Consider the following 21,122-nt stretch of genomic DNA (forward strand, 5'->3'; position numbering starts at 1 on the left):
GAGTGTTGGAAGTGAAGTTGTCTGTTATTGTGACCGCTAAAAGCCGGTGACAGTGAAAACACACACACACACAGAAATGAAGCCACACTGGCACCTTCCAAAAGGTTTCGAAAGATCACAACGTTGACATTTGGAGGAACAACACATCTGTTATTGGATGGCATTCCAACGTCAAGGCCACGTCAAAGGACTTTTTTTTTTCGTCCAGTGCAGGTTCACAAATGAGCAGACTGAGCAGTGGTGAGTTGGTAGGTTGGGATGTTTCAAATGTTAGTTTCCTAGAAGTAAACATTAAAACCAGTCAAAAGTAACAAATACAAAGAGGCACATTCACAACCTGTGGCACAGCAAATTCAGACACTCTCATTACAATATAATGACATTGGAAACACCAAATTTGAAAAAACCTATAATTCGACTGTTTTTCCTCGTCTTCGCTCTTTCAGTTTGCATTGATTTGATGTTGTATGCCTTCATCAGGTTACATGCTGTTGTGATTTTATTTGATACACCTGAAATAAAATACAAAGAGATTAAAAAGAGGTAACAGTGAAAATTAAATTACAATGAAATGAATCCAAACTGGATGCTGCAGCATTATGCTCAGAGAAAAACAGACCAGGAAATAAAAATATCACAATTTGTGGTTTATTACCAAGGGGTTGAATGTACATTGTAATATGAATTCATAGAAAAAGCTATTTATTCATGTACAAATTACAAATACATCAGCTGTTTTCTCCACTGTTCTCTTTAAATGTACATTAATTTCTCTCCTACCACTGTCCCATAGCAGCTTTGCAACCTGGCAAGACTTTGCAGTGAAGTACAAATAAGAAAAGAATGGAAAATAAAATTATGAAGCAAAGATTCCTTTCATTCATCAGAAAAATTGAAACAAATCAGGCATCAAACAGCTCAACTACAAAGGTGGGAAAGAAGGAAGGAAGGAAAGAAGGAATACCAGGAAACAAAAAGTTGTCTTTAGCTCTTTCTAAGAAAAATAAAATTTGCCATCTTCTAATATCTCAGACAAGAAGTAGTTTCATATTTGCATTTGATCATCTTACGAACTAAAAAGGCCACAGAAAGCTTATTCCAAAACAATATACATGAACAACTTTCTTTAGTAGAACAGAATGTGCATACTGCACGTTTTGGTGACGCCGCAGTGCAGAAACAAGCATTTGGTTACATCAGACAGAGGAAAGGCGATGGAGGAAGAGAGGGAGCAGACAGCCGGCCTCTTCACAGAATTAAATATCCACACGCAGTCTGGGTAGAAAATACAACTGGATCCCCCAGCACAAGTCCATAGGGTTTGTCAATACATTAAATGAGCAAAAACGGCATCTTTTAACTCAAATAAAACTCCTTTTTTTAAAACAAACTAAGAAAAAAAAAAAACTTAAAAAGCAACAGACACAACATACATTTTATACAATTCTGTATTTCTATTCCCCACAAAGGCACCACATAGTAGATTAAGTTGAATCTTCATCTCAAGTAAATTACTTTTTGTTTCATTTAGAGTGTATCTTATACAGTGCAGATTATATGGGCTTTGATTAAGTAAGTGTGTGTGTGTGCATGTGTGTGTGTGTGTATGAGTGAGTTGTATTTCTATACTTTTAAGGACCAAATGTCCTCACAGGGATAAAGGTGACACAGCTGTTGAAGACATTGGGGTCGGGTCCACAATTGAGGCTTGAATTTCATATTTGGGAATAAGGTCGTAATCTACATAAAAGGTTTAACATTTTTTTTTATATACTTTATCCATTCTGTTACTCTTAAGTGTTATATTTTCTTATCACTATTGTTTGACATGCATATACCACAATAAATAAAATAAATTAATCTATTTAATCAATAAAATGGTCTGTTGATTTATGCTTATATTGGTCTCAAAACGTTTTTGGTTTGACGTGTAGAAAAATGTATCTTTCAGTTTTGGCTGAAAGCGGGTTGGGGTGATTTCTGACTCACTGCTGACCTCTGCTGTTCAGTAATGTGAATTACAACATGAATCATTCGCTCCTCTGTTCCCCAATGCGATGAGTTCAAACACCAAGCGCAGAAATTCAGCACAAAGAGAGATAAAGATGGTGATTGACTAACAGGACGATGACATAATGATGTCACTCATATCGTTAATCAGTGGTCCTCAAACTACCCCCCCTAAAAGTACCCCCATAAAATCTAAGCACCACCTCACCGAAAAGCATTGTGTGCCCTTATGTTTGCAAAGTTGATGACGCCCACCGACATGATGTGGGCACATGGGACCAGCTGAGCGAAATCAAACTCTTGATCAAAATGATTTTTGGTAAATAGGATGGATTCTAACAGCCGAATTGTGGCATTTGTCAAGTTTGTTGTTGTGTTGAGAGGTGATGAGAAAATCTGCATATCACATTCTGACTGAGCCACGCAGAGATATAACGCATATAACCTTTTATTGTGAGCAATTTGGGATTTTATAGCCTTTACTTGCTGCAATTGCGCGACCAATCTACTCTTTGAACGACTGAAACAACCAATATAACCGTCTTCTGTCTGTGAAATCACTTAGAAAACAGTGCTTACTATTGATTAGGTCTCAAAGCAATCCTAATTAAACCTAATTGTGATAAAATAGTCACTTTAAAAAAAATACAAGACAACATATCAAACATCTTACAGTCTGATAGGATTATTGGAAAACGTTCACCTTACTGGTTACATTTAGTTCATGATTATGGATTTAGGATTAAGAATTTTGTTTTAATCAAATTTGATGTTAGCATTTATAAACAAGTTTTCAACATCAGCAGCTCACTGTTGGTGTTGTTGGATGTGGACACACATTTTGGGCGCTCTAACAAAAATCAGTGAGTGCTCCTTTAAGGTTTTGATTTGGGGAATTCCTGAATTGTGGTGTGTGGACGTCCTCACAAGTATAGTAATACAAACTTGTGCGTGTGGTTTTAGTGTCTCTTGTCACCCCCTAGTGTCCGTCCGTGCTCACTGCGTGCGGGCTGATGCCTGCTGCGCCGTCGCCTCCACGCAGTAGTTGGGCTTGTCGGAGGTGGTGAAGCCCGGCAGACACACACACTGGTAGGAGCCCACCGTGTTGATGCACCTGCCGTTTTTACACAGCGACATCCGGTTGTTGAGCTCTGAACACTCGTTCACATCTGTGGGCAGAGGAGGAGGGAGGGATTTCTTCCGATTTCTTTTTGATTTCTCAAAGTGTTAATAAGTTTGGAATTTGTTTTATCTAATCATTATTTACACTATGGATCAAATAGTGGATATTTGTATGTGTTTACTCTGAGTATGTATTCTTCAGAGTCTGTTTCTTACTGTAAGAGAGACAAGAAGGACACTTTACCAAACTAACCTACTAACTAACTCAACAAATGATCATTTTAGCAAATTTGAGTGTGATGATGCATTACATTATCATTGATTGGTAGATGACTTCTTTTGTATAGAATAGTCTCTTACAAACAGTTAATTGGGACAGCGCTGTCTCTTACCAATGCAGGCCATGCGGGACATGTCCAGGGTGTATCCGTCGAAGCAGTCGCAGGTGTAGCCCTCCTGGACGCGGACGCACCGGCCGTTCTCACAGCCGTTCAGTATGCCGCACTCCTCTGCCCGCAAGCCCTCGAAGGCCTTGTACGAGTCTGCAGAGGGGAGGGATGACAAAGTGTGTCTGGATGTGCAAGGAAGCGAGGGAGGGAGCTGTTGTACAACTCAAACGCTCTGAAGGTGAGAGCTTTGAAGCGTCCTTTGATGTCTTCAAAGCTTTTCCAGACCAAATAAGCATGACGTGTTGATCAGTCCATCCCTTCCCCCTCCTGCAGCCTTTCTTGTCAGAAGTTTTATGACACCACTGGCGTATCCTTCATTTCCCATAAGCCTGTTACACGCTAGGAGTCCGTGGTAAGTTTACATAGGGAACTCTCAATGTCACCCTGGCGAAGACTTCTCTTTCATCTGATGAGGAGGAGCGCCCTTCAAGTTCTCCAAAGAACACAAGCTTACGTGTCCGACAATGGCAGGCGATAGAAGCGAGTTAAAAAAAAGCTTCCATCGCCTTCAGCCAAAGACATCAGGGAGTTTGGACAAAAATCTGGTTTTAATGTTGCAGAAACAACATTTTTGACTAGAGCTTTTAGTCAAAAACAACACCCGCTGTTATGACACAACCATTTAGCCCTTTGATCATCAATTACCGGTTCTCCATTTTGGTTTAAACGCTGCTGTGGACTCATGTGTGACCACGTTTTCAGGAATTTCTGAATAATTATCAAATATTACAGAACAATAAACAGCCTCAAACTAAGTGGAGGAATCAGCTGCGGCTGGATTACAGGCTTAACCATCATCATCATCATCAACATGTTGTTACCAATCCAGTCATAAGATGGCAGCAAACCACTACAAGACCAGAACACTAGGCAGCGTCGCAGCCAAAGAACATTCATGAAGACTGCTCTCCTTCCTCCTTCCTCCATCTTTCCACCGCCGCTTCGCACTGGAACCATTTTCTCCTGATTGGCTTCTTCTTCTCCTTTGCGCGGCGTTAATTAAACTGTCTGCGTCACACGGACGACACGACAGCAATGGGAGAGATTTGGAAAATTGTTCGCTTAGGGCAACAAAGATGCCAGATGTTCCAGCTGTAACTACCGCTTCATTTTGGCAAATAACTTCTGAGCACTTCATTAAAAACACTTGGCACAAGCCGATCCGACTGCACGTGGCGCCGCCATGCTGGATTTTGTGCCGTGTGTAATTATCGGTCATTTACATTCAGCGGTCTGGCATCGTTAGCACTGTAAGAAGAATGATTGGAATGATTGTTTTGTTACAGACACTCACCCTCCCCCTCCTCTTCCTCCTCCTCCTCCTCCTCATAGAAGGGCAGCACAGCCCTCTGCTCAGGTGAGTAGTCCGGGCTGACTTCATACTCGTGGATGGGGCCGGCGACCAGAGCGTCGCGACCGTAGGGCCGCCGCCCGCCGCCGCCCACGGGCAGGTTACACATGGACGCGTAGTCGGCTGAGGGAAAAAAGAACAGAGAGTTAAAGACAGTGATGTGATGCCAGAGGAGGACGGTTGGGACCTTCATCATGTCACCACACTGATCAGAGAGATTGGTGGTCAATGGCTCTGATCAGAGGCTTATTAATCAGTCAGAATGAAGACATGTGTCATATATGTTCATGTACATGCATATCCAGGGGCGGGAGTGCTTATTGATTGCCTGTGGTGACACACACACACACACACACACACACACACACACACACACACACACACACACACACACACACACACACACACACACACACACACACACACACACACACACACACACACACACACACACACACACACACTCTAACGTGTTGAGAAATCCCACCTCATTTTGCAGCAAATCGACTGGCTGCTATTTTTGTTTGCCCTCTCACGTTTACGTGCGGCGTGATGAAGCGAGTGCACACTTCAAACTAAATGAACCGCATCGCATTCTGCTTTCTGACAACAGAGTAATTACAGCCGAGACGTCTTCATTTCACTCCACATTAGCCCGCTGGACTGGAGAAACACTGACACCTCCAAAACTCCACAGCCCAGTAGAATGTGAGTCCCGTCTTATCTGAGCCTGTGTGTGTGTGTGTGTGTACCAGTGTTTCGGAGAGGACAGAGAGCACAGTCCATGCCCCAGGCCTCTCCGTACAGACAGCAGCACTCTGTGTATGTGGTCTTCCTGTTGGGACCCAGCGGCCGTGTGCATGTCATCGTTTGTGTCACCGTCTGCCAGCAGATGCCCTGGTAGTCCACCTGCTCCGTCTCATGTTGCTCTGCGCGCACACACACACACACAGAGTTACTACATATCACAATCTTGGACATAGAGCACATACCTCCACCAAGGCAGGAGTTTTACAGCACTTTCTGAACAAAGAGCTGCGCCACGATCGGTCCGCCTTACCGGCCACCTCTGGGATGAAGACGCAGCTGTCGGTGCTGGGGTCCAGCACCATGGGGTGCATACAGAAACACATGTAGGAGCCCTCCGTGTTTATACACTGTCTGCCCACACACACCGACTCATCCAGACACTCGTTGATGTCTGGAGGAAGAAAGGAAGAAACAAAAACACAACCCGGCCCGGTCAGAGGATTTTCATCAGGCCAGATACTTTTAATGATCCTGTATCTTGTATGGCAACGTTATGCTCACACACACACACACACACACGTTTAGTTTAATTAACGGAGCCAATTTAGCTCACACTCCCTCACAAATGCTGGTGCCCAAACAGGTTTATATCGCTGACAACTGAAAAAGCACAGCATGAAATATAAGCCAATAATAATAAACCCTTTTCCTATTTGCTTTGGCGGAGGACAGGAGAGGCGTTTACGACTGCTCGCCTACGTGAAGGGACTCCCAGATTGGCGAGTTAAAGCAGAAACACACACCGGAACGGACGACGACGTTTGTCCCATTATTTCCCCCTCAACAAATGCGGCTGTGACCGTCGTCTTCTTCTACATCAACCGTCGTTTCTTAATACGTACAAACTGGTCTGCAGGAACCCAGCGCAGAGGCTGCAGGCCAGATCTGAGGTGGTTTCCTTAAATTGTATTATGACTCTTCGGGCCAGACATAATTGGTCTCAAAGTGACCACAAATCCAGCCAAGAGCCAAACCTCCGCTGGGCTTTGCTCTTTCTCCTCCGCCGTTACTTTGTTCTGTAAAAACCAAGCCGTTTAACCTTTGTTTAACCTGCCGGCCATTTATCCCAAAGACCAAATGATCACCAGATAAAGGAAACGACAAATGATGACAATGAGGCGACATTTGGCTTTAGAGCTGTGGGATAAAAGCACGACAGGTTATCTGTGTGTGAAGAGTGGGAACTTTTTTTTTAAGGTTTGTGTTTCTGCAGCCCTCGCTCTCTTCCTGACAGCAGCCAATTTGAATGAGAAATTAGATTTGAACAAAATGAATGAGGAAGACAGTTATTAGCTTTAATCTTTCAAGTTCAGAAACATCTTAAATATGCTTTGTACTGTCCTGCACACACACACACACACACACACACGCACACGCACACGCACACGCACACACACACACACGAGCGTCCTTGCCTGTCTACTTTTTTTAGCTATGCAGACGCACGACCGTTCATGGTGAAACCATTCTGGTCGTTTTGCTGAGCTACCAAAGAAATGTTGGGGCTACAACAGCCCGGGTCCTATTTTTGACATCTTTACAGCAAAAATACAACTCTGTAATTCAAATATGTATGCGAGCTGGACGTGCATTCCTCATGGTTCAGACGTCGGTCTGCCCTGCGGTCGGTCTCGCGCTCTCCGCCCTGCTCTGCTTGAATAATATGCTACTAATGCAGTAAAAACCCCACAGTGTTGGTTTGGCAGCCGGCTGTGTTTGGTCCCTGTTTGATTATGGCTGCCGGGGCGGCTGCGTCTGATCAGGCTGCCAGAGGAGAGCGCAGACACAGGTTAGATAAGCGACGGGTACAGCGGCTACTATAAGCGCCAAAGCAAAGTTTGAGGCGCGATGGGTTCACCAGACTGATTCAGACTTATTGGAGTTCATACAGGGAGAAACCAGTTTCATAAACTGGTCATAGAGTGGACCTCTGCATATGTAGTATGGAGTAATTACCGACAGCGCTGCTAAGTACCTCAAATTATTTGTTCCATGTCATTGGGACACAGTTGAGTACAAGCTGTTGGCTGTTGTCAGTAGTTTGCCTTGGCTGAGTGGACGCAGTCAGACTGGGGTGGTGCTGTCTGTCACCCAGCGTGACCGCGTGCAAGACCCACATCTCCCACCGCTCCAGACGGCCCACATGTTCCCATACAACTTTGATTTTTGTTTTAGCGTTTGTTTGTTTTTGCGGGGAGTTTCTCATCGGAGGTGAGTGTCTGGCGCAGTGTTCCCCTCATGTTTTACAGAAGTTTGTCTGCTCTAGAAGTTTGAGAAACACAGAATTAAAATAAAACAGAGATTTGACCTGAACGTGTGTGGGCGTGGTCAGCTGAACAGCCAGATGACAGATTTTGACATTATTTAAAAGTAAAAACTGTAAAGTAAAGACATAAATTACTCTCCTTCTCTCTCTCTCTCACACACACACACACACTCCTTGGCTTCACACCGACCTGTGCACTCCATCCTGGCAGGGTCGTAGTCCTGACCCGTCTTGCAGTAACACTCGTAGCTGCCCACAGTATCCAGACAGAATCCTCGCTTACACACCTCCTCGCCAAACAAAGCGCATTCATCTGCATCTGCATCACAAGGAGAGAAAGGATGGTGGGTGTGTCTAGTGTTGATGTGTTTGTGTAACACTGGAGACAGCTGGAGTACCTTTGTAGCTGTCAGTGGTGGGGACTCCATACAGCTCATCCACAGTCGGGATGAAACCTCTTCCAGATGGGCACATCTGGTTAAACTGGTCTGAAAGAGGACAGATGTGTGGGAAGAGAGGATGGAAAGGTTCAGTCGCTGATTTGAGCCACCGTGAATGTTTCCCAGATATCTTTGCTCATCTTCCTCACCTGTGCCGTTGACAGGACAGGGGTGCACCTCGCAGTCGTCCCCCCAGCCGGCCCCCAGCGTGCAGCAGCACTCCTGCAGGGTGACGTGGCTGGTCAGCACGCTCTCGCACAGGTTCTCGTCGTTCAGGCGGTAGTAGCACTCCTTGCGCTCAATCGGTGACGCTGCGGGACGAAGAGGAGAGGAGATGAGAGAGAGGGGACAGGGGGCAAGTGGACAGACAGAAGCCTTCGGTTAGATCATTGGTTCAAAACCATACAAGCGAGGTCTCAATTGGGTCTCGGGTCAGTGCAAAGTTTTCAATGGTGTTGAGGTCAAATTTGCAGTGATGACATGTGAAAGCTGAAAGCTGGTTCACCTGTGGGAATGGGCTCACACTTCGCGATCATGGTGTTGTACTCCTGGCCGCTGGGACACACGCAGAGGAAGGAGCCCTCCACGTTCTCACACTGGGCGTCGCCGCACATCCTGCTCAGCAGCTCGCACTCGTTCAAATCTGCGGCGGGAGAGAGAGAGAGAGGAAACCAACAGGCTGATAAAAGCTGCGGCCCATTAGTCTCGTCATCGGACTCTTACGGCGCGAAGGACAGAACGTGTCAGATGGGAGAAGCCCGACGAAGCGTTTGACAGACAGAAGTAATAACTGGTGTGACAGCGGCATCACACAGATACTATCAACACAATCATATCAAGCTCTTATAGCTCCATAGGATCTGTAAATAGAGTTATTATTCCAAAAGAATGCACAAACCTGACAGTAAATGTGGTAAGTGAGCCCTATAGAAGCATTTCCCTCGCTCAGTTGACGTATATTGACTGTAAATGTATACAGCAGATGTCCGTGTCATTTTCCTCTCATTTAATGGCGGCTAACATGGCTCACTACGTCTATATAACATTACCGTGTGTCTGTAAATAAAAAGCACCGACAACCAGATCAACTATGTATACACAAATCACTTCCACCCTTCAATTCTGGTGCGGCTTTGACCCGCATACCCTCCCCGTGCCTAACATAGGCTCCCACAGACTATATGATTTGTCTGCAATATTAAAATGTATAGTTTCATTATGTTTACATGAGCGAACCTAAGCAGGGAGCTTTGGAGCCTGAAGCCCTTTGGGGTTTCTTGACAGCCACAGATGGGGTTCGGTTTCTGCACAGGCTAAAGAGGGGATAAAAGCTGTTTGAGTTTTATTTCACACACACTCCCTTTTTCTGCCTGGCTGCAGGAGCAAAGGACGGTCCGTCCAAAGGGGCCTGAGCTGAACACCAGGGACGGACCGGCGCTTCACAGACCGCTTAAATCTCTCTGACAGCCCGGAGCTTTTCAAACAGTCCCTCCCGTCAGAGGAAGCAGAAATACAGATACTGTCTGATTCTCCAACCTGAAGAAGTGAAAACAGCAGGGGGGCGGAGGCAAGGATGGACGTGTCCTATCGTAGAAACAGGAAGGAGGGACACGTGCACTCGCAAAAGGTCAGGACAAAGTCAGCTGAGTCTGATTCCCCTCTCCTGAAACTCACAGCTTCAACTTCCCTGAGTGCGTGTGTCGCCCAGTTTGAAATGGAATTTGAAGTGCATGTATAAACTAAACTAACTCTTCCCAGACACATAAAATCCTTTATTTTGACATTATATGTGCACAAAAATTCCCGACTGGAACTTCCTGGAGCCGGGGCCGTCGGTTCAAAAGCTGCTATAAGTTGCTAGATGCCAGACATTATGAAGGAGTTAGCATAGGATTGTTTCAGCGAGAAACAACAACGTTCCGCACATGAAAAGTGGCCACAGCCGATGGCAACGATGACATACTGTAAGAGTGACATCCTGAAGATGTGCAAGACAGGTGGAGGAGCGACGAGTGAGAGCAGAATCCGTGCATAATGGAGAGTAAAGAAGAGGAGGATAAGATGAAGGAGAGGCACGGACAGGAGAGGAGAGGAAATTGGCTGATAAGAGGAAATGGAGAGATTGAGGAGGAGACGGAGACGACACACATACTGAATGGTTAGTGGTGTGCCACTACTGTTGGATTTCATGGATGTGTGTGTGTGTGTGTGTGTGTGTGTGTGTGTGTGTGTGTGTGTGTGTGTGTGTCAGTGTGTAAGTGAGTCCATGTGTGCTTAGCCACAGCACAGTGATGGTTTGGCAGTGAGGACGAGGCAGCTGGCCGGACTGAACTTGGGTGGGACCCAGCGACACTGCCAAAGTACAGATGTGAGGTGTGTATGCAGCAGATACTGAGAGCACGCTGATGCTAACGTCAATGTGTTGTTGGGACGCGTGTGTGTATGTAAGGGGATGGGGGTGTAAAGCAGAGGTGTGTGTGTGTGTAGGGGGGATGGGGAGTTTTCCATCAAGGTTCAGCAGGGGGAAGTGAGCTCTGACAGGGTTTCCTGCTGAAGGAAACTGGAGCGGTCGGCACAGACACACACATCAACCCCCCTCCTCCATTCACCTCCTGCTCATTACAAAAGACCAGTGTCAAGGGAAAACAATTCATTTCCATGTACTCATCATCAGCATGACCTGTCCGTGATGCAGGTCAGTGTTGTCTTTCTAGCTGTCGCCCGTCGGGTTTCTGTCATCGGGTGAAGGAGGGACGAAGAAGTCAAAGACCAGCGATGGCAACAGTAACGACAGGGACAGATTCACATGTGTGCTGCTGCGTTCAGGCTCTATTGAAATGTACATCAGGATCAGCCTGTACAGACCTTGACCATGGGATTGCAAACGCAGCGTCCTCAAGCATTGAAATGCTCCACAGGTTTGTGATCTGCATAAGTGATCTCTGCACGAGTGTTATAACCTGTCGACGTCACCGGACATCCTGCGGTACCTTCAACATATGCTGAGCAAAACATCATAAATACAGTTTCATATTTCCTCTGCTTCTATGTGGGTCCATTCTGCAGATCTAAGGTCCACTAAGATCCTGGTAAGAAACCTCATTTGGAAGCCATCCACAGAATTCCTTGTATTTTGGACAAATTACTATTTTAAAAGCTGGTGAGAATTTGATACATGCACGCCCCGAACTCCAACTTACCCTCACAGCTGCGGCCGTCCTGAGACACCTGGAAGTGCTGGCTGCACAGGCACCAGTAGGAGCCCATCCTGTTCTCACAGTAGCCGTGCGGGCCACATATCGTCTCGTCGATCCCGCACTCGTCGATATCTGTGAATGACAAGACCGCGACGAAGAGGAGTGAGCAGACGTTCACCTGCGCAGAGGAAAATCAGTGAAATATAATCCAAGTTGAAACAAATGCCAACTCAACATATTTTCACACACTTTGTTTATCTTCCTTCCTCCCAAATCAGTAGATGACTTTGAATCAGAAACAGAAGAGAAATACAACAACTGTGGTTTACAAATAAAAATGCATGAACGACACACACACACACACACACACACACACACACACACACAAACAAACACACACACACACACACACACACACACACACACACACACCTAGCACTCTTGGACTCCTTTCTGAGCCCCCTGCATAAATCACGAGGCAGGGAGCAACAAATATCCCTCCTCGTCTAGACAGCGAGCTCAAAGGCTTCCGTCTGTTTCTTTTCCTACTTTCTGTTTTTTTTTCCCCTAAAGGCGGGAAAGGGCATTAAAAACAGCTCTGGCACGCGGGCCGAGACTCCTGCCACGGAGGAAAAAAAAAAAATGGGAGTAGCATATGTGAAAGGAATTGAACTTTTTCTTTTTCTCCTTCCACTTCTTCTTCTTGTCCCCCTTCGGCGAGATCGCGAGTGACGGAGAGGGTCGGAACGGAGGGATGAGATAAGGATAGAGGAAAGGATGGAGAAAGGGAGGTGAAAGGAGGAGGGGAAGTGCGTGTTTCTACTATCAAATACTTCACTTCTTCTAACTCTTTGCAGGGTTAGAGTGTATTTGTTTTTGTCATTTCACAGAGTTAAAGGGGAGAGGCGCTGATTTCATTAGACATTAATAAAGTTTAACTACGGCTGCTAATGAGGGATTCTCCTCCTGCTCATTACATTTTCATCCCGCTTTTATTGAGATGCGGCGCTGAGCTGTGCCGGGGTGCGCGCTTGCATTCTGCCATATGGTCGCAACCCAAAGGGAGCCAGAAAGCCAAACTCAGTTTAGAAACACCTGCTATCCTGACGTCATCCAGGGTGAGAGTCCAAATGAGGAGCATTGCAGAGGATGGTGGGAGGACGAGCTGACATCAGAGTGAATAAAATCCCCCGGCAGCATCTTTGTAAGGACGACGTATAGAAGGGAAGGTCACTGATGAAGGTGATGAGGACGATGAAAACGGATCACACATCACACACCAAAACCATACAGGGATTTGAATTGCAAAGTACATCCCCGTATACAGACACGCTGTGTTTAGAAATAACAAATCATATTATTATTTCACGCACATCATTTTTTGACCTTGTGTTTATCTTGTCTTTTCAGTCACGTTTGTCTGTGTGCGAGTTTGTGAACAGGACCTCAAAAACTCAGTGGCCATGTTGGACACGATCCAGGGTGGTGGTGGTGTAAAAATAAACACTTTAATATCACTTTTGCCTTGTAACTTATGAAAGCAAAGTCCTAAAATCAAAATTCGCCGTTTTTCTCCCTCTTTGCCTTTCTTCCAAAACAAAACAGCCAAATCTGGCAGTCAAATCTCTCTATAATTTAATCAAACGTACATCATTGCCAGACAAAGTCATTGGAGGACTGTGCATAATGAGAACCTCACAATGTTCCAGTGTGTGTGTGCGTGTTTCTATTCTCTGTAGTCCCACTTTACCGTCACAGGAGGGCGTGTCGACGTTGGTGGTGAATCCGCTCTCGCACACACACTGATAGGACCCCTCCGTGTTGAGACATTCACCATGAGGGGAACACAGCTCTGCGTCGTCCACACACTCATCAACATCTGGAACAGAAAGCAAACCCCCTCAGAGAGGTGTGTGTGTGTGTGTGTGTGTGTGTGTGTGTGTGTGTGTGTGTGTGTGTGTGTGTGTGCGTGCGTGCGTGCGTGCGTGCGTGCGTGCGTGCGTGCGTGCGTGCGTGCGTGCGTGCGTGCGTGCGTGCGGCGTGCGTGCGTGCGATCCCAGCACGAGGTCACATCAGATGAGGAACACATCTGGAGGAGCTTGAACTCTACCCCGCTTACCTCGACAGATGGTGCCGTTGATCTGCCGGTATCCCTGGGGGCAGGTACAGGTGTAGGAGCCCATGTTGTTCACACAGGCTCCTACGGCCTCACAGGGCCTGGCTTCCTCTCTGCACTCGTCCACATCTGGAACGTACACAGACATGACATCACACAGGTTGATAAAGATGGAAACTGCCGAGTGATGCAATTCCTTAAGTGTTTGTGGCTCTTTAAATCTGGTCTCGCCTTCTCACCACAAACAACCACAACATTAACTGCAAACATGGGCACACATTTCTGGTCATTTCCGGTTCACCAAGCTCGTCCCCTAGTGGCCATGAGGGTGTTGACATTTTTTAAAGGAAACCCCATGAACCCAGATCGTCTACTCGCCTCCTCCACAGCACTGCCGAGCTCAGAACAGTAATTTATCTGTATGACGGCGTGTCCTTGATTAATTACAAGCCGTGTCTTTCGTCAGGATTTAATTAGAACCATTAAGCATCGCAGGCACGTTTTCCTATTTTGCATTGAGAACAAACCTTCATCCAGCAGGCAGCACAACAGGCAGAGGGAGGAGAGACGCTTATTTACAGCTCATTGTTCAGAAGAGAAATCACCTCCTCATCTTAAATGTGAATCAAACCAACCTTTAAATTTGAAATCGCATTACACTTTTCTTTAATGCAAATTCTTTTTTCTGTTTCGATTCTTGTGTTCAGCCAAAAAATGGAGGAGACGGAGTCTTGCAGGTCTGCTGGTTTCTTGAAAAGCTGTTAAGCGGCTCACAGAAGTTCCCACAAGCACAAGAATGCACACAAGAAAATGTTTAAAACAATCTTTGCTCTCTGCGTGATGACCGGATAACACCATGTTCATTACGATGTATCATGAAGAGCTAGTTTCTCGTCTCGCCCCCCCCCCCCCCGAGTTAGTTTCCCCCACAATGCACTGAGGGAAACCCAAAACCAGAGGCTGGCTGGAAGGCAGGAAAAAATACATTCATCAATCTACGAGCTGTGGTGTGTTTTGGAAATGGTCAGCAGTAATGTGACGTTTAAGGGATTTGCAGTTAATGGTCTAAAACATGCAAAAACACTGTTTGGCCCTGGAAGTGTGTGTGCGCGGGTGGCGATGTTGATCGTACCGTCACACTGGTCTCCAGCCGGCGACAGTCTGAAGCCTGACTCACAGTGACAGATGAAGGAGCCCTCTGTGTTTTGGCAGTGGCCTCTGGTGCAGACCCGCTCGTTCTGGCACTCGTCTATGTCTGCAAGGGCACACATCACAATCAAGACGCTGCATCACACACACATATTCAAACAGCTGCGGCACGTGCTCTCCAACTGTCACACCGACCAGCCGAGGAGATTGTTAGATAATATGAGCGCAAAACAGAAAACGCTGTGCCTATGGTGCTCATGGTGTAAAGGGTTAATCTTCTGGGGAGCATGAAGACGCTCGGCGAACAAAGTGATTTCCTGTGCTGATCCAGAATCTGTTGTGCAGAGGCTGCTGCTGGGCTTAACGGAACACATATTAATAATGGACAACAAATGCAACGTGTTATTCCAGTGATTGTTTGCCGTCGTGCAGTTTGTTTTATTGAAGACCGTACAAACAAAGGGAGAGGTGCTAGAGAATTCTATTCCATAATTAGTATTTTAACAAGCTGTTCCACAATCTGTGAACAATGACGATCGTTCAGTTCCTATGACCGACTGCAGCGTTTTCTCACACAGTGTGTGTGTGGATGCTGAGGGTTTCTTTCCTTTGACTGCTGTGAACGGCTCTGATTAAACGCTGGAAGGATAAACAGTTCAGGTGAACACAGGCAGAGTAATTGAAGCGGTGCATTACGATTGATCAATATGATATTGATACGCAGCGGCAAAACTGAGCAGCACCCTTTATTAATGAGCTTTAATGGAGCTTGTTTTGTCTACAACAGAATCAACTGTGGAGCAAATATTGAAGTTTCATAAATTGTTGATCCAGGCCCTGTAGAGTCGTAGCGGTGGGCGCTCCATCACCGCTCTGACGCCTGAAGCATTAATAAACCTCTGACGTCTCTGGTAAAAAAAAAAAGGGGTTTTCAAAACTTGCGCACACGATACACAAACCCAACAGAGGATTACGAGGTAATGGCGGACTTTACTGCTACGCGAGCTTTGTAGTTATGAAACTGTTTATATTTGAGGTGCAATCTGAGCACCAGAGCTCCTGCCCAACGGTGTAATGGCTGCGCCTCAAAGGGGGGATTTCTGATGATTACGGCAGCAATGACGTACTGTGGCAAAATCCCCAGGATGACTCCCAAAGTCAAGGACACCTGCTGTTTGCTTTAAGGCCTTTTGGCGAAACTCGACACTGCCGAGGAGGAGACGACGCGTACCAAACCAGAACTGCGATTGTCTTGGCGAGATTCTCCGTGAAAGAAAATGGAGACCCTTTTGTTAACGCAGCCTCGGCTAATCACCTCCGTCCCTCGGCGTAGTTTGTATCTTTGGAATACGGTTGCCGGGGGGGAAAGGCTTGTATCCAAGTTTATTTCTCATTAGTTATGGAACAGGCGGACAAGGGGGGCAACGTTAAGGGCAACGTACAGACAAAAAGCACCCATTCATTACAGAAATAAGCAAGCTACTGAGCTACTTTAAGACACACACACTCACACACACACACTGGCCTGAGACATGGGACATATCCCTGAATGGCTACTGTCATTCAAACATCTGCGAGCTGGGTAATTAACTTCTATAAAGGTTTGTGGACTCCGTTTACGTGGCCTAATTATTTCCCCTTTGCCACCACCGCCATTCACTGCCACCCCGCTGCGGCTTGGCGAGCCTTGCATGGTGTGTGAACGCTCCGAAACCTCACAGCATACGCCGCGCCACATGGGATACAGGAGTAGCGGACTACTGAAACAAGAGTAACGGGCACACCTTTGGTTTTTGGTAGGAATAATACCACTTCCAGGAATATGTGGGCCTACCGTGTGTGTTTTGGATGGTTTGGTCGGTTTTATTGCTTGATTAGCGGGATATTATATTCGGCATGTGCTTCCTGAGCTGCTTTGTGTATGTGTTGATGGCGAGATGTTATTCGCCGTGAGGTTGGGATATAATCAAACTATTCCAAGAACGGTACGCTCGATTTAAAGAGAGCGTCGCATTAAGGTGTACTTGAATAACATTTGGTCACATTTTCGGCTTAGGCTAAACGCGGAGTTGGTTTGTGCGACGCGACCGCTGCCCCCTCCAGGTAAGAATCAGTGATGCAGCAGGTTTAAATGAAAGCAAAGCAGACTGCCAAGTATAACACACAGACAGACAGTGGTTGGACCTACCGACACACTGTCCTCCCTGTCCCAGATATCCATGTTGACAGGAGCCACAGTTGTAACCTCCTGGCACGTTGTGGCAGATACCAGATGGACACACCGTCCTGTTTTGACATTCATCGATATCTATGAAATGACAGAAGAAAGAGTTGGAAAAATGTTCTCCGTCAGGTCTTAACGGCTACTTTCTATGCTGGGACTGGGACGGAGCACAGGTCTCTTAATTGGAGCAGCCTGTTGACATGGACAAGGTGACTTTTGGCCCCGATAGCAGAGTTTGACCATGTGACTCCTCACCTACACAGGTGGTTTGGGGGTCGTCCAGTTGGTATCCTTCTTGACAGTGGCAGGTGTAGCCCGCAGCTGTGTTGTAGCAAACCCCATGGCCACAGATGTAAGGGTTGATCTGGCATTCGTCCACCTCTGGGCCAGAGGAGAAAAATGTCCCCGTCAGGTCTTAACGGCTACTTTCTATGCTGCTTGATTCCATTCACGATCAAAAGAAGGCATTCATACACACATCCAGCTATAATCCTTTTACCCCAGCACAACTTAGGGGCAGGCAGTGGCTTCCTAAAAGAATCTGTTTTTGTCTCCCTCCGCCAGATGCTTCACAGCTGCTAAAGCGGAAGCTTTCACTGAGCGTGCGGTTGTCACCCTTTTAATATTAAGTGTTTTAAATCTATATAATAATAGTACCAGCGCAGACACGACCGGGAGTCAAAAAATGTACGGTCGGAAAGTCTGGTTAGTTGACTTTGCACCACAGCATAATGACCCCTCTTTGTAGACTCCAAAATATATGAAAATATCCTTGTGTGCCTGTTTTTGTATTAATCTTAATAATAGATACCTTGATTGCATATCCACATGCATATAAAACCTCTCACCGCCGAAGAGGAGAGATCTTATTACGTTTGCACGGAAACAACCATCAGACCTATTTGCCCTCACCGCCCTCATTGAGTATCGTTTCGGTGGGTGGGGAAACCGGCGCTGGAATGGCAGGAAACCACGTAATGACAGAGTGACTCGTATTTATATCCCAATACGGGGGCTAAAGCAGGGAGGAGGCTGGTGCAGATGCTGGTAGCAGGCAAGACGATGTGGTCACTGGTCTACTGAGTTATAATGCCACAGGAGTTGCACTTGTTAGTGAATCCTAAATAGCGCTATGAGGCTTATGCGTTATAAAGGCTTATGTTGTGTATATTTTAAGGTCAATAATAACTCGTGAACATCATGAACATTGTGACCACACGACCATTTGTCGCTACCATCAAGTCAAAATTTCCCTTTGACGCTTTGGTCCTTGACAAGGTTTATCACGAATGAAAAGAGATCTTCATGGTTTCCCTAAGGAGGAACACTAATGTTTAATGTGGCAAAATCAGACTTTATGTTTACGCTTACCCATGCAACTGGTTCCCTCTTCATCGACTACGAAGCCCTGTGGACACACACACAGGAAACTGCCCACTGTGTTCCTACAGCGACCGCCGTGGCACAAAGATGGGGTCTGCAAACACTCATCGATATCTGGACAAACACAACACAACACAGGACATTAACTCACCTTTGGGAACGGAACAAATTTGAATTCTAGCATTGAAATTTGGAACAACAAAATGTCAGTTATGTTAATATATTGGTTCTCAACCTGGTCCTCAGGTACCAGTGCAGCATATTTTCCGATTAGCAACACAGACCTGATTTAGCTGTTCAGGTATGTGTGGAGGCGGGAGAGACTGAGATCCACCGCCTTATTAGGGTATGCATGGGGCTGGGACGGAGCTCAGGTCTCTTAATTAGAGCAGCCTGTTGACATGGACAAGGTGACTTTTGGCCCCGATAGGAGAGTTTGACCATGTGACTCCTCACCTACACAGGTGGTTTGGGCGTCGTCCAGTTGGTATCCTTCTAGACAGTGGCAGGTGTAGCCCGCAGCTGTGTTGTAGCAAACCCCTCGGCCACAGATGTAAGGGTTGATCTGGCATTCGTCCACCTCTGGGCCAGAGCAGAGGAGAGGAGAGATATACAGTAATTTTAGCAGCAATTTAAAGAGGAGTTTAGGTCCATCAAGAATTTACAAAATACCATTAATGTAACTTGAAAGCTCAATAAATACAACAAAATGCACGTGTACAAAGGTGCATATATATATGTAAATACTATACTACAAGTAGTTGTTAGGTTTCCGTGCATGAGTTGTCCTGTGGCCATGGATTTTAGGCAATACAAAGTGTTTCTTGGCATAAATCAGACAGTTATGCAGGACTATGTCCCAAGTCTGAGTCGTGGATAGCTGCAGACTTTCCTCAACTGAGAGAGGCTTTAGTCCTCAGGTGTACAGCCATTGCAGTGTAACTAAGAAAGACTGAAAGCAAGTGGGCCCTGCTAGTCTAGCTCAGTCAAAAATGCAAAATAATAAAGCTTCAAACATCTCCTAAGCTATTTTATTGAATAAGGCTGTTTGAGGAAATGGCTACACCACAAATGTCAATTGCACCATGATCAAACACAGGATGCTGAGGGTTTCCTGTAAGAAGGTGCCACACTGCTAAAAATATCCGGACGGAAAGTCAAAAACAGAGATAGGTAATAAAGTGTGTGTCAATTACTCAGATTTCACTATTTCTGTCACTGACCTGTCAGGAACTCATTACAGGGTTTAGAACGCACCAAGGACACGTTAATGACACGGATAACAATGTGCCTGTGTATAAATTCAGAGTATGTCCAACCGCTCTATAAAGATCCTTTCATTCGAGCCTCTTAAGTGACGACTGTGTGTGTGTGTGTGTGTGTGTGTGTGTGTGTGTGTGTGTGTGTGTGTGTGTGTGTGTGTGTGTGTGTGTAAGTGAGAGTGGGGAGAACCAAGGGGAGTTCTATTAGCAAACTTTCAGCTGTTCATTCACCTGTTCACAAACTCAGAATAGAATATCAAAACAAACTGGAACAGAGAACAACAGAACAGATGAGAAGGAGAAAAGAAGATTTATATAAACCAAAATGAGGAAAAGAACATTTCTTTAAAAAGTCTTACCAGCTGATTGAGTGGGAGCGATGTCCTGTCCTGCGTTTGACGGGAGGATTTCCACCGGTGCAGGAGGAGAATTCCTCTCTACAACCTCTGCAACACCAAGAAAACAGAGAAAGGAATAGCAGCCATTATAACAATCACGTTCTTGCTGAAATCAACATTTCCATCATCATTTTACTGTCGTTCCAAATGCAACGTTACTCAAAAACTTTACAAAAACCAAACTAAACCAGAACAACGAGTCCCATTTATGGTAATGGGAAGTTTTGCAAAAAACAGATCTCGGAATGCTATGTAAACCGATGCAGTGCCGAGCTGGGATGGAACCAGCAGCCTCCTGGTTGGAAGGCATTGATCCCAAAGGCAAAAGCCCGACTGGCCTCTGGGAGACTTCTGTTACGCTAACAGTGTGCAGATCAGCCAGGCACAGAGCTCACTGAACCTTTGAGTGTCTCAGCAACAACAGTGGAAGTAATGCTGGACTGTGAATCCTGACAGCTAAAAAGAGTAAACCGAGGCGATAGACGGAACTTGTGATCCCTAAAACCGGACGACTGAAGGGAGGAGAAGAGTGGAAAACCTGAGTTATCCAAGTAATTTACGAATTCTACTCTGACATGATGATGAGTCAGAATTTGGAAGAGTAGATGTGAGATTTTCATTCTGGCTTATGTCAAAGAAAAGGAAACTTGTAATGTATAGTAATTAGCATTTACGTGTGTGTCCTTTCATATCAACCAAGCTTCATTTGTATGCCACAGCACATCTCAGCCGTGTTGCCGAGCAGGTGCATTTCTTCATGCTTCCAGCGGGATCGTGTGCCATGTCACAAGAACAACCACTCCTCATTCCAGCACGGTTCCAAAGACATGACATGAGATCCGACGGCCTGCACTCGGTCTCCAGATCAGAACCCAGTGAAGCACTTGAGGTCTGACACCAGATTGGCAGCATAAATTAGGCCTGAATTAGTCGCTCGTTTAGCCG

The 21,122-nt window shown here is 45.9% G+C and overlaps 1 protein-coding gene across 3 annotated transcripts in view; it reads right to left on the reverse strand.

Annotated features, from left to right (window-relative positions):
- Positions 1–626: 626 nt before the first annotated feature.
- ltbp1 (latent transforming growth factor beta binding protein 1) overlaps positions 627–21,122 on the reverse strand; it is a 78,885-nt gene continuing 58,389 nt past the window's right edge. For all 3 annotated transcript variants that reach the window (XM_076164223.1, XM_076164215.1, XM_076164207.1), the window contains 18 exons: positions 20,139–20,225; positions 18,974–19,099; positions 18,506–18,631; positions 17,390–17,515; positions 17,099–17,218; positions 14,894–15,016; positions 13,765–13,890; positions 13,396–13,524; positions 11,649–11,777; positions 8,954–9,091; positions 8,598–8,759; positions 8,407–8,496; positions 8,199–8,327; positions 5,993–6,133; positions 5,685–5,861; positions 4,876–5,055; positions 3,525–3,674; positions 627–3,179 (listed from right to left, as the gene is read on the reverse strand). In XM_076164223.1, the coding sequence (XP_076020338.1) occupies positions 3,007–3,179; positions 3,525–3,674; positions 4,876–5,055; positions 5,685–5,861; positions 5,993–6,133; positions 8,199–8,327; positions 8,407–8,496; positions 8,598–8,759; positions 8,954–9,091; positions 11,649–11,777; positions 13,396–13,524; positions 13,765–13,890; positions 14,894–15,016; positions 17,099–17,218; positions 17,390–17,515; positions 18,506–18,631; positions 18,974–19,099; positions 20,139–20,225 (2,432 nt within the window). In that variant the 3' untranslated portion in view covers positions 627–3,006. The remainder of the gene's footprint in view (positions 3,180–3,524; positions 3,675–4,875; positions 5,056–5,684; positions 5,862–5,992; positions 6,134–8,198; positions 8,328–8,406; positions 8,497–8,597; positions 8,760–8,953; positions 9,092–11,648; positions 11,778–13,395; positions 13,525–13,764; positions 13,891–14,893; positions 15,017–17,098; positions 17,219–17,389; positions 17,516–18,505; positions 18,632–18,973; positions 19,100–20,138; positions 20,226–21,122) is intronic.

The sequence above is a fragment of the Genypterus blacodes genome, unplaced genomic scaffold (genome assembly GCF_046128005.1).
Source record: "Genypterus blacodes isolate CSIRO-AG114 ecotype Tasmania unplaced genomic scaffold, CSIRO-AGI_Gbla_v1 ptg000012l_1, whole genome shotgun sequence".
Lineage (NCBI taxonomy): Eukaryota > Metazoa > Chordata > Actinopteri > Ophidiiformes > Ophidiidae > Genypterus > Genypterus blacodes.